The sequence below is a fragment of the Indicator indicator genome, chromosome 15 (genome assembly GCF_027791375.1).
Source record: "Indicator indicator isolate 239-I01 chromosome 15, UM_Iind_1.1, whole genome shotgun sequence".
Lineage (NCBI taxonomy): Eukaryota > Metazoa > Chordata > Aves > Piciformes > Indicatoridae > Indicator > Indicator indicator.
Genome location: NC_072024.1, coordinates 2,868,813 through 2,881,045, shown reverse-complemented (window position 1 = coordinate 2,881,045; position 12,233 = coordinate 2,868,813). Strand labels below are relative to the sequence as shown.

Below are 12,233 nucleotides of genomic sequence, written 5' to 3'. Positions count from 1 at the left end.
AGCATAGAGCCAATTAAAAAAAATTAATATATTGCTCCAACAACATGTTTACTGAACAAATGCATAATTAGTAAATCAGTAGTGTTGCAGCTACAGTCTGAATGGAACATCATTTTGCCAATTAGTTGATGAGGCATAATAATGTCAGATACTTGATGCTACCAGCTCCTTTAATTAATATTTTAAACCAGGGTGCTCATGTATCAAATACATCTGTGGCTCCAGCCTTATCAGCTTGAAAATGCATAAACAGAATTTCAGTTCATTTAAGATGTGCTGTTATGTAATGTAGTCCCTGTTCCACGTGTTGAAAGGCAGAGCAGCTCCATGGGAGCTGGGAGAAGCTTTAATCACCCAGCTGACAGGACCCTCGGCAGTCGTGGAGGAGGGGCTGCAAACACCAACATCTCTTTCTTCTCCAGTTCCTGTTGTGGCACCCACAAACATCAGTGGAGGAGGAGGAACCCGTTCTGAGCTGGTCATCACTTGGGAGGTAATTGTTAGCTCCATTAACCTAAGCTGTCTAATGGGAAAGAGCCCCTGGGTGAAATCACAGCCATGCTGAAATCCAAAGGCTTTAGGTCAATGGCTTTGGCTAAGCCTGAATTTCATCCTGCATTTGGAGAGAAAGGAGCCTGTAAGATACCCAGCAAGTTTTCTGTGTTCTGCTGAACCATTTATAAAAATAAACAGTTTAAGAGGCACGTTATAAAGATGTTTAGAAGTCTGTATAACCCTCTTATCTCCATTGTACAGGAGGTGCTTAACACACTAATCTGCTTGGCCATTTCCTGCATTAACATTTTTCACACTTTTGTTTACATGTTTTTCATTCTGGAACACTGTGCTGACAAGACATATCCTATTATGTGTTAAAAGAGATGAGCCCTTTAATTCTCCTGCTCTCCAGCCAGAGGAGAGAATATACGTTTCCAGAGGAGCTAATACCACACTACCAGTTGCAATGGGTGAGCAGAGGTCATTTCAGAGAGTGGAAAGGGAGTGCTGTGGGAAGGAGTTCTCCTTCTCCAGCCACTAGCATGGAGACTGAAATGAAGACAGGCAGCATCTTGCAAAACCTGTTTTCAAGTGACTGGGGTGGCCACTCAATGAATCCCAGATCCTCTTTGTGAACCCCTCTGCCTTCCCAAGGGGAAGAGAAAGAGAAGAAAGGAGAAAGACTGAGGGACTGGAAAAGAAACTAATCCATCTGGGATGGAAAGAACAATCCCATGGAACTGAGACAGAACGACACAAACCAAGAGCCAACCCAACCCCTAATGGCAATGATGGCACCAATAGCACCACTGATGCCAGAGGCAGGCACTGGGAAAGTTCCAGACTGGATTCAGCAGCAGATGGGATCTGGACTCAGGAGCTATATTCTAGAACTTGATTCAGGAATGCAGGAATCAGGATGGAAGGCAGAAGGGACAGAGTCCTCCTGGGACATTGGACATTGAGTAAAAGGCTTGGCCCTGATTCTGAAGATGATGTCCATGGGCTGCAATCCCTTGTTGGGCAACTGAGGGTCACTTGTCCTGTGTGCTCCTCTCCGCAGGTGTGACCTCTGCCTTCCTGCCCCCCAAGGTGGGGCACAAGCTGTGGTAGTGTCCTTGGCTAGCACAGGAGCAAGTCTCAGGTGGAGCCTTTCTGCAGCCCAGCCCTTGGCAGGAACAATCCCCATCAGCTTCTCCCTGCTGGAAGCAGCCCCTGGCTGTGCAAACCTGCCCTGAACTGCATAAAGGATCATCACTGAGCAAAGGCTGAGCTGAGAAGTCACAGCACTGACCAGGGTTAATTCTACTGTAGCTGAAACCAGGACATTGATGCAGGGATGAAGCAGTAGCTTGGTTGGAGCTGCAACCCTATAGAAAAACTCAGCTCCCACTCTTTAGAGCTTTTTTATTGCCACTCAAAACCACATATGAAGTTAATGTGACTCACCTAATTCAATCTTTCCTCTGGCTTTGAGGACATCTGACTGAATTAGGAGCTGGCCACTGCCATCAGCAGCACTCAGCCTGCAGGACAGGAGCCAGGCAGCCTTGCCTTGTATCTAACTATGAGGTGTGGCTATCCCAGAGGCTGCACAAGATGACCTCTGTTTAATTCTCCATTTGGGATGGAGGCTCCAAAAACACAGTGCTCACTTTGTAAGTCATGGAAACCATTTCTTCATGGGAAAAAATAAAAAAGGAAAAAAAGAAGACTTCTTGTTCAGCTTAAGCAAGGAAAGCTACCCTTGACTTCATTCTTAGCTCAGCTAGACAGTTGGAAGGGCAGGAAAAGGAATTAAATTGAACTGAAAGTGATGTTATTCATCAGCTGAGGGAGTTACCTGTGTTCTGTATGCTAAAAAGATGCCATTTAATCTACACTTTGGGAGAGGAAGGGAGGTGATAGGAAAAAAATGACGTTAAAAGAAAAAAAAAAAAACAAACTACTAGATAAATAATATTGTCAATGCTTTCCTCTCCCTGTTCTCCAAACAGAGCAAAACATCACTTTTCCTGGAGAAAATTTTCCTCCATATGTATCTTTCACTACTTTGTTTCATTTTCTCCTCTACTGAGGAGCAGAAGAACATGAAAATTGAAAACAACCTGAGAGATCTCAATCAAATTATCCTGTTGGACTCCATAGTGAGTCCAGAAGAACAATCAGAAGAAATACTAATTGTGCCCAGCTAACAACACTGAGCAGGGCTCTCCAGCTTTCTGTGATGAACTCACTAAACATCTTGATTAAATCTGAGGTCACAGAAGCCTCAAAAACAAATTAAATGCTCTAGAAAGTACGTTGAGCTCTTATAAATCCCCAGCTCATCACCATCCCTCACACTTAACTCTCTCAGGACTGGAAAAGAGATGGAAAGGCACATCCTGGGGAATTAGTGTTTGTAAAATTCGTGAGGAAAGGCACATTTGTTATACATGCTTGGGATTCAAATTAGAAGGAATTTATGAAGAATAAAATAGGTGTCCTGATCTCCTGATGTCCTTCATGATTTTTGTCTCCCATCTTCTCACCCTCTTAGTGCTCCCAGGAGAGAAGGATGGATCCAGGGATGATCACAGGGACTTGAGGTCCTGCCCTTGTGTTTCTCTTTTCACACCATTTTCCATGTTTACTTTTCCGTGTACCTTACTTCGGTGCAAGCATCTGCAATAAATGAAATTTTGCTGCAAAATGCTTCCTTCCTCCACATACCACTGATCTTTACTTGTTTCATAAATGTTCTCTTGATGAAAAGGCAGCGTGGATGTGTTTTCATCCCATGGAAACAAATAAACAAAAAGGTCGTGTTGGATGCAGCGCTGATCTAATTGCCTGTTCAGTTTGAGTCATTAATACAGACCTTGACACGAGATTTTTATTAACAGAAACATTAACTTTGTCATGTTAACTTGCAAGAACATTTCGGTTCCAAACAAACTTAAATGTTCATGTACTTGAGACTTCCATTTGGGCTGAACAACAGCAACAACAAAAAAATTAACTAAGTACTGTGCTGATATGTAGGCAATTATCCAGCTGATGCACATTTCTGTATCCACATTTGTTCTTTTCCCAACTCTTTATTTTTTTCTTTAAAAATAATTTATTTGAAATTAGCATTCCCCTTGGAAGGGAAAAAGAAAATCAGCTACAAGTTGTACTGAGTGAAATGTTTTTAATTTTTAAAACTCAGTGCCTGCAAGAGAATAACTTTAATGGAGCTGATCAGATCCTTTGTTTCTGAATTGATTGCTTCAATAGATTTATTATTTTGATTTTTATTTCAATAATACATTGACTGATGGAGCAAACATTATTATCTCCTCTAAGGCACAGTCAACTAAATCAATAGCACTAAAATATACTCAGAGAATGAAGATTCAATTAAAGCAGTGTATACTTGCAAATGCTTATTGACTGACTGCCTTGTCACTACAGCCAGTTCCAGAAGAGCTACAAAATGGGGAAGGTTTTGGCTACATCATTGTGTTTCGCCCTCTTGGCTCAACAAGCTGGACAAAAGCAGTGGTGGCTTCAGTGGAAGCAAGCAAATATGTTTATAGGAACGAAAGCATTACGCCTCTCTCTCCTTTTGAAGTGAAAGTTGGAGTCTACAACAACGAAGGAGAAGGAACCCTGAGCTCCATATCCGTTGTCTACTCAGGAGAAGATGGTAACTCCTGTTACTTTGATTGGTTATGGTTGTGCAGCATCAGGAGGTCCTAGATATGATTAAGGAGCCTACTTAAAGTTGCTCATTGGAGATAGGCAAGATACTTGAGGCAGAATATAGTAAACTGAAGTCAAACAAGGCAAGGGAAAGACTTTCAGAATCACTTCAAGTAGACAGTGTGCTTCTTCCCTCCAAGTGGGACATTTAGAAGTGTAACTCTGAGAGGGTCTAGTTTTTCAGACCACTCAGTGCAGCTGATCTCCTCTGAGAATCTGTGCCAGCTTAGGAGTAATGACCAATACTGAACACAGGTTTTGCTGATGTTCTACAATAACTGCATAGCAGAGCCAGTAACTCACACAAGGACTCCTGACTTTCTGCCTGCTGCCCCAGAATCTCTTCCTCTTTTCTTTAAAGTCTCAGTTCCTGACATCACCTCCTCTTGGTAACACAAATATTCCACCAGCTGTGTTTTCTTCCATCACCCAGAGCCACAGATAGCCCCGGCGGGGACTTCAGCACTGAGCATTTCGGCGGCGGAGGTGGAGGTCTCCTGGCAGCCCATCGCATGGAACAGGCACACAGGCAGGGTGCTGGGCTATGAGGTGAGGTGGCTGCTGCTGGTGTCTGACACCTAACAGATGGCCCTTTCCTAGACACATTCATGTTCTGGTTCCTCCTCTCTTGCTCCCAACTTAAGAGGCGATCAGACAGTCAGTCACCCGACTCTCATTAGCAACATCTCACCTGAGATAATCACAGGCATTTACAGACTAGGGCTGCAGCTCCATCCCAGACTGTTTATAATGTAAATTAAAACCTCAAGATTAATCATTTGTGATGGCTACTAGAAAAGGGCTCATGCTTAATTATCACTGTGAACCACCAAAGAGAGCCTGGCCCCCTCCACTTGACACCTACCCCTCAGATATTGATAGACTTTGATGAGATCCTCTCAGTCTTCTCAAGACTAAACAGCCCCAGGGATCTCAGACTCTCCTCATATAGGAGGTGCTCAAGTCCCCTAATTTCACAAATTAAGGCTGATCCTCCCTTCTCTTATCCAGCTGGAATGCTGTCTGAGCATGATGGTTTTGCTGGATAGTTTGGGGTCATGGAGTCAGAATAGTTTGGATTACAAGGGACCTTGAAGATCATCTACTCCAACCCCCCTGCCATGGGCAGGGACATCTGTAATGTGCAAGGTCTGCACACTAGAGAAGAAACCAGGATAAAAACACTTCCTCCTAGTTCTAAAATAAAATAGTAATATATAATCCTGTCTTCCTTGAACTCTTCATTGTCTGCATTGTGTGCTTCCCAGCCAAAGCTGCCATTGATGGAAAACAAGGAATTGCCTGTTCTCTGTTCTTGCTTTTCAGGTTTTATATTGGACTGATGATCCCAAGGAAAGCACAGCTGGTAAAGTCAGAGTCAGTGGGAATGTAACAGCCAAAAACATCACAGGGCTGAAAGCTAACACGGTGTATTTTGCAACCGTCCGGGCTTACAACACCGCAGGGACAGGGCCATCCAGCACCCCAGTGAATGTCACCACTAAAAAATCACGTGAGTATTCCCCTTTGGACTCCAAATGTTGCAGGCTCCCAGGTGTGACAGTGACATTTCAGCTCGTCATGACCCACCTCTGCTAAGTCTTGTAATATCAAAGGAAACTGGCTCCCAAATTTCTTCATAAAATTAAACAACAAAACCTGTGATTGCATCAAAAGATGTGGTACCAGCAGACCCAGAGAGGTGATTCTGCCACTTTGCTCTGGTGAGACAGCACCTGGAGTACTGCATCCAGCTCTGGAGTCCTCAGTTATAGGAAGGACATGGACCTGATGGAGCGGAGGGCCATGAAAATGATCAGAGGACTGCAGCACCTCTGCTACAAGAACAGGCTGAGGGAGCTGGAGGTGCTCAGATTGGAGGAAAGGAGGCTCTGGGAAGACCTAATAGCAGCCTGCCAGTACCTGAAGGGGGCTACAAGAAGGGTGGAGAGAGACTGTCTGCAAAAGTCTGCAGTGACAGAATGAGGGGCAATGGTTTGAAACTAGAAAACTGCAGATTTAGATATTGGGAACAGGTTCTGTACTATGAGGCCACATGCCTGGAGATATTCAAAGTGGAGCTCAACAGGGCTCTGGGCAGCCTGATCTACTTGAGGATGCCCCTGCTGACTGCAGAGGGGATTGGACTAGGTGGCCTTTGGAGGTCATTTCCAATCCAGATCATTCCATGATTCTATGATTCTATTCCATGATTCTATGATTCTATTCCATGACTAAGACACTTCCCTATCTCTTTCCTCCCAATATTTTCTTGGTCACCATCAAGTTTACTCAGACTTTGGCATTTAAGACATTCTTAATATGATATTTAGCTTCAGGTCTGTCTCAGCAGAAGCCAAAATTCTTGACACAAACCAGGTTATTTCATTTCCCCTACCCTATTTATATGCTGAAAGAGTTCTGCACACCTCCAAAATCAGATAATCCCTGTTTGTGCTCCTCCACTGTAACAACCCTTAGGAAGGATTTCTTTTTGCGTTGCCACAGCACGCTGCTTGCTTTCAGGAGGCTTCAAAAGAGATGCACAGTCAATACAGGAAAGATGTTCCACAGGTCAAACAATAGATATGGATGTGGAAACATGGGCTTGGCTCTTTTAAAGAGAACACCTGGATGCTTTTTTGTTTGAGACATCTAAACTGCATTGCTGAGGATAGTATAAGGGATATATTGATATCAATGTTATCCAGTCATTAGTTTTTTAATTTGTCTGCAATTTTAGAAGCAAACCCCTAAGCTGTTTCATTTATGAGAAGCAACTTAAAAAAAAAAAACAAAAAAAAACCAAAAGAAAACAAGAAAAAAAAAAGCCAACAGAAATGCTGTCATGGGGCCTTCTTCCAAGGTAAAAACAAAACACTGGGAATCATTCTGCAGGACTGAAGCCATGAAGTAAATGTTCACTGAGAGAAAACAAAAATCATAAAGAAGGAAATCTTGGTAATCTGCTACATCCCAGAATGTCAAAAATGCATTTTGTTGTTTAAGCTTCCATTTATCTTATACTTTCCCTGCACTGTGTTTCCCCAGTACACAGCTGATCAGCCCTTTTGCACAAAAAGGGAAATAGTTCCCCTTTTCCCATCCATTTTCCTGAATTTTTGGGGTGGAAAAAAACCCTTTATAGCTCATCTAGTCTAACCACACCACAGTCAGCAGAGACATCTTCAGCAAGACCAGGTTGCTCAGAACCCCACCTAACCTGACCTGGAATGGGTCCAGGGAGGGGGCCTCTGTGTGCTACTGCTTGAAGTGCAAGGCAAGACCTAATCTGTAAAATGAATAACATAAAATAGCATAAACCAAAATAAAGCCAGAGAAGGTATTAAGGGCTCAAAGAGGACTTCTCTAACAAGTGATTAATTGATGGAAAATAAAGTCATCTCTGGAAATGATTTTCTGTGTTCAGAGCTATGAAAGACAAATGAGAGGCATGGCAGTCAAATGGCAAGACACACAAGGAATAAATGTGCTTTTGTTTTAGACAGACTTCATCTTCTGTCACATTCAGGACTGTGCTAATGGTTCATTTAAAAATTAAAGTCAAAATAACCCTTTTAATTATTTAGAAACATATATTAAAGTTTTAAGCTTCAGCCTCTGAAAGATGCAAGCACTTCAGTATCAGGAGAGATAATAAGTCAAGAGAACAACAACCTACATCTGCAGTGGGAGCTGTAGCTCCAAGGTAATAGCTCTGTCCCCCTACTCATTGTCCTGGGCTCCTACAATGGTCTGTCCATGCCATTATTGTAGAGACTAAAATGGTCCTTCTGCCAAAGAGGTGCAATTCTGATTGAAACAGACTTATCTAAGATCAGTTGAAGATCTAAGTTGATATCCTGGTTTAAGTTTGAACTACTTAGAAAACTTGAAGTGATGTCCTCCTGCCATGAATGTGCTGCTCCATGAGGAGCTGTTGGGCAACTCAGCCTCTCTGCTTATTAGTTTCTTTGCTTTTGCTTTTTCTTTACAAGTAGAAACATCAACAGATGGAGACAGTAGAAATACTTTGCAAGGATACATCTCAGCTCAGTACAGCAGCAAAAGCCAAGTGTTACCTACACCATGAGACCAACATCATTAACTTAATGAAGTGAAGCATACTTGGGAGGGGGTTGGGGGGTATTATTCTTGACAATGTGGATTACAAGAAATTAGTTGAGTAAATGATCTGACATCTGAAGAACACTTTACTTGGGGATATTATTGATTTTATTGATATTATTGGTTTGATTTTTTTCCTCAAATCTCTGCTCCTTTTTCTTAATTCTTTTCAAGTTGTTGTTTCCTCTAACAACCCCAGTGCCATCCTCCCAGGCAGGGTCCAGGACAGCACACCATGGAGAAGAGGACAATGTGTTGTTCTAAATCTGAGATACAGCTCAAAAGCACAGTTTCAAATTCATGAGTTCACAGAGGATTCAATTTCAGTCACTTGTAGGCAAATTTTCAAAGTCCTGGCACTTAGGCATAAAAAGCCTTTGAAAAGCTACTGTCAGCCTATTGTGCTTGGAATGTATAAAATCCTACCACATTTCCTGATGGAACACACTGAGACTTTAATGTGTAGCTCTTTGTAACCTGTCCTCATGGCTGATGAAAATCTTGTCTTTGGTATTTTGCTCTTAGTTTTCAGCTTTTATTTCTGAAATCCACACAGCCAAACACTCCCCAGCACGTTAAAATACAGATTGGAATAACTTGGTGCTTAGGCAGTATCTATGAAACAGAACTTGAACTGTCAGACACTGTCAGGCTTTTCCTAATTTTGAAAATGAACTCTCACAGTAAGTGGTTTTGTGCTAAGAATAGATCTTCATTCTGACTCATACCAGAGCAGTGATGGACTGGAAACTGGTTCTCTTAGATTTGAATCACCCATGCATTTGCTGCTTCCATGTCAGCAGCTCGTTCAATTACATGACACAAATTAATATTCAGTTGTATCTTGTCCTCAGCATCAGCATCATCATCTTTTTTTTTTATTTTTTTATTTTCTAAAGCACCAAGCCAACCCCCAGCAAACATTGCCTGGAAGCTGACAAATTCCAAAATCTGCTTGAACTGGGAACATGTGAAAACAATGGAGAATGAATCAGAAGTGCTAGGCTACAAAGTAAGTCATTTCTTTAGGTCATTACTGTCATGTTGCTCATAACAGAGGTACAAACAGTGACTTGGTGAAAGGTGCCTGCTCATTACCTGAAAACAGAGACTTTTCTGGAGTTACTGGGGTGGTTGGCTGACATTTAGAGATGGGAGAACATTTGTGCATGTAGTTGCACATGGAAGATCTGCTGTGTTGAACCTCTTCTGTTCTTTGGATATTAGGAACAGGTTCTGTACTATGAGGATGGTGGAACAGTGGAACAGGTTGCCCATGGAGGTGGTTGGGGCCCCATCCCTGGAGATATTCAAAGTAAGGCTTGACAGGGCTCTGGGCAGCCTGATCTAGTTGAGGATGCCCCTGCTGACTGCAGAGGGGGTTGGACTAGATGGCCTTTGGAGGTCCCTTCCAACCCAAACTGTTCTATGATTCTTTATCCCAAGGCATGGATACTCATACAATCATAGAATTGTTCCAGCTGGAAAAGTCATTTAAGACCATCAAGTCCAACCATTAACCCAACACTACCAAGTCCACAGCTAAATGATGTCCTTCAGCACCACATCTTTCAAAAAACCCTTCAGGGGTGGCGACTCCACCAGTTCAAGTAGATATGAACATTTCTATTTGACTATAAATGCTCACCACAACCAGGCAACATTTAAGGAAAAACCCTAAACCCTTGGTTTCTAAAGTGTTAGATGAGTTCTGGATATGAAAGATGTTACAGATTAAAGTCTTATTTAAAGGGGTGTCTAACTTCTGTACTTGCAGAAGAGCACAACTCTATTGGATAAGGATTTCATAGCCCTACTTTCAATGTCAGCCTCATTTCTGGCAGAGAAAGGATCTCTTGAAAGCTGGAGTAAATACCTGCTGTGGTCTGCACCCCAACATTCTGCAGAATGTATTTCTGTGTTCTGAATTAAGTTTAATACTCTGCAGGATGCTTCCAGTGCTCTGCAAAGCTTGGGATGTGACAGAAGATATTCTCAGCCAATAAGTTAAAATATATTGAAACTTCAAAAAAAAAAAAAAGTAACTCTTATTTTCTAATCCCTTTTGACTTAGATTTTGTACAGACAAAACAGACACAGCAAAGCACACATCCTGGAGACAAACAACACTTCAGCTGAACTTCTGGTACCATTTGAAGAAGATTATCTTATAGAAATAAGAACAGTCAGTGATGGTGGCGATGGCAGCAGCAGTGAGGAAATTAGGATTCCAAAAATATCAAGTATGTGAGATTTATTTGTTTTTCTCTGCAAGTTATTGCATAAAAAGAAATCTGTGTGCCTCTAAGAAGCACAGCAGATTAGCAGACTTTCCATTACCACAGGTGGCCTCTTCCCTGTTGCTTTGTAGTGCTGGGTATGTGTTGATTATTCTCTGATCACAGAATCCCAGCTCAGTGGGGGGTTGGAAGGGACCTCTGGAGACCATCCGGTCTACCCCTCCTGCTAAAGCAGGGCACCCACAGAAGCTTGCCCAAGATCACAAGGTCCAGCTGGGTTTGGAATCTCTCCAGAGAAGGAGACTCCACAACTTCTGTGGGCAGCCTGCTCCAGGGCTTTGGTACCCTCACACCAAAGGAGTTCCTCCTCATGTTCAGGTGGAATCTCCTGGGTTCCAATTTGTGCCTGTTGCCTCTTGTCCTGTCCCTGCACACCACTGAGAAGAGTCTGGCCCCATTCTGTTGCCCCCCACCCTTCAGCTCTTGATGAGCATTGAGAAGATCCCCTCTCAGGCTGCTCTTCTCCAGGCTCAACAGCCTCAGGTCTCTCATCCTTTCCTCCTCAGAGAGATGTTCCAATTCCCTTAGCATCTTTGTAGCTTTCACTGGACTCTCTCCAGTAGATCCCTGTCTCTCTTGAACAGGGAAGCCCATTCTTTAATGGAGAAAGTCAGTTTGTTGTACAACACCTAGATGTGACCTTATCTTTAGAGTAGGTCTCCATCTGCCCTATCCTGCAATGCTTAAGGAAGGACAGAGAAATAAGCTGGAGTCCTAAAGTCAAAGCTGCAGCTTTCCCACATAATGTGGCTCCTAACATCTTCTGAAGCTGCTATTGCTGCTGACAGAGAGAACTTCAGCCTTGCTCAAAAGCTGGGCTGAGGTTGACTGTGGTGCAGCCTCTGCTCTCATAAGTGCCTTACTATTCATGCAAAATGGAGCAAAGTATTGCAACAAACTAGCTAAAAGCCTTCTAAAAAATGAGTATTTCCAGAGGGTGTGAAGTTGATTTGAATCTATACTCCATGGAATCACTGCTCCAACCTCAAAATTAAATAAATAGAATCATAGAATCATTAAGGTTGGAAAAGACCTCTAAGATCATCGAGCCCAACCATCAACCCAACAGCAGCATGGCCACTAAACCACAAACAGAAATAACATTGGTGGATAATGTTTCATTTTGAAAACAGAACACAGATCACTGTTACACCAGAGTGCACAGGAAAACCCTTTCCTTGACACAGATTTTCCCCTGCCAGAAAAATTTATGTGCTTGTATTTTTTACAGGCTTAAGCTCTGGAGCAATAAAGTTGTCCCAAAGGATAAAGCATCTATTCACATCTGGGATCCTGCTGTTGAGTTCTGGTCTCATATACCCTTTTCCTTGATGATTAAAGCAATGCCCAGCCACAGACTTTTAGGAAGGAACCATGTGTAGAGTCTACCTTCACACTTCACCACAACCACCATTCCTGCTAAAGAAAGAAGGTGGGGATGGGGGAGGCAGGGAGGAAGGGGGGGAGGCAGAGGTGGTTAATTATTAAGAAAACATTCTCAAGATGACATTAATTTTTTAAAAAAATGAGCTTTGAAATAAATGGATAAATGTATCTGCATTAATTAAATGGAGT

General features: G+C 42.5%; 1 protein-coding gene across 1 annotated transcript in view; it reads left to right on the top strand.

The window, feature by feature from the left end:
- The window catches only part of CNTN6 (contactin 6), a 117,010-nt gene extending 105,020 nt beyond the window's left edge, over window positions 1-11,990 (top strand). The window contains exons 15-21 of the mRNA XM_054387631.1: window positions 423-493; window positions 3,940-4,174; window positions 4,664-4,779; window positions 5,557-5,743; window positions 9,258-9,370; window positions 10,433-10,601; window positions 11,890-11,990. Of these exons, the coding sequence (XP_054243606.1) occupies window positions 423-493; window positions 3,940-4,174; window positions 4,664-4,779; window positions 5,557-5,743; window positions 9,258-9,370; window positions 10,433-10,601; window positions 11,890-11,990 (992 nt within the window). The remainder of the gene's footprint in view (window positions 1-422; window positions 494-3,939; window positions 4,175-4,663; window positions 4,780-5,556; window positions 5,744-9,257; window positions 9,371-10,432; window positions 10,602-11,889) is intronic.
- Window positions 11,991-12,233: the final 243 nt, after the last annotated feature.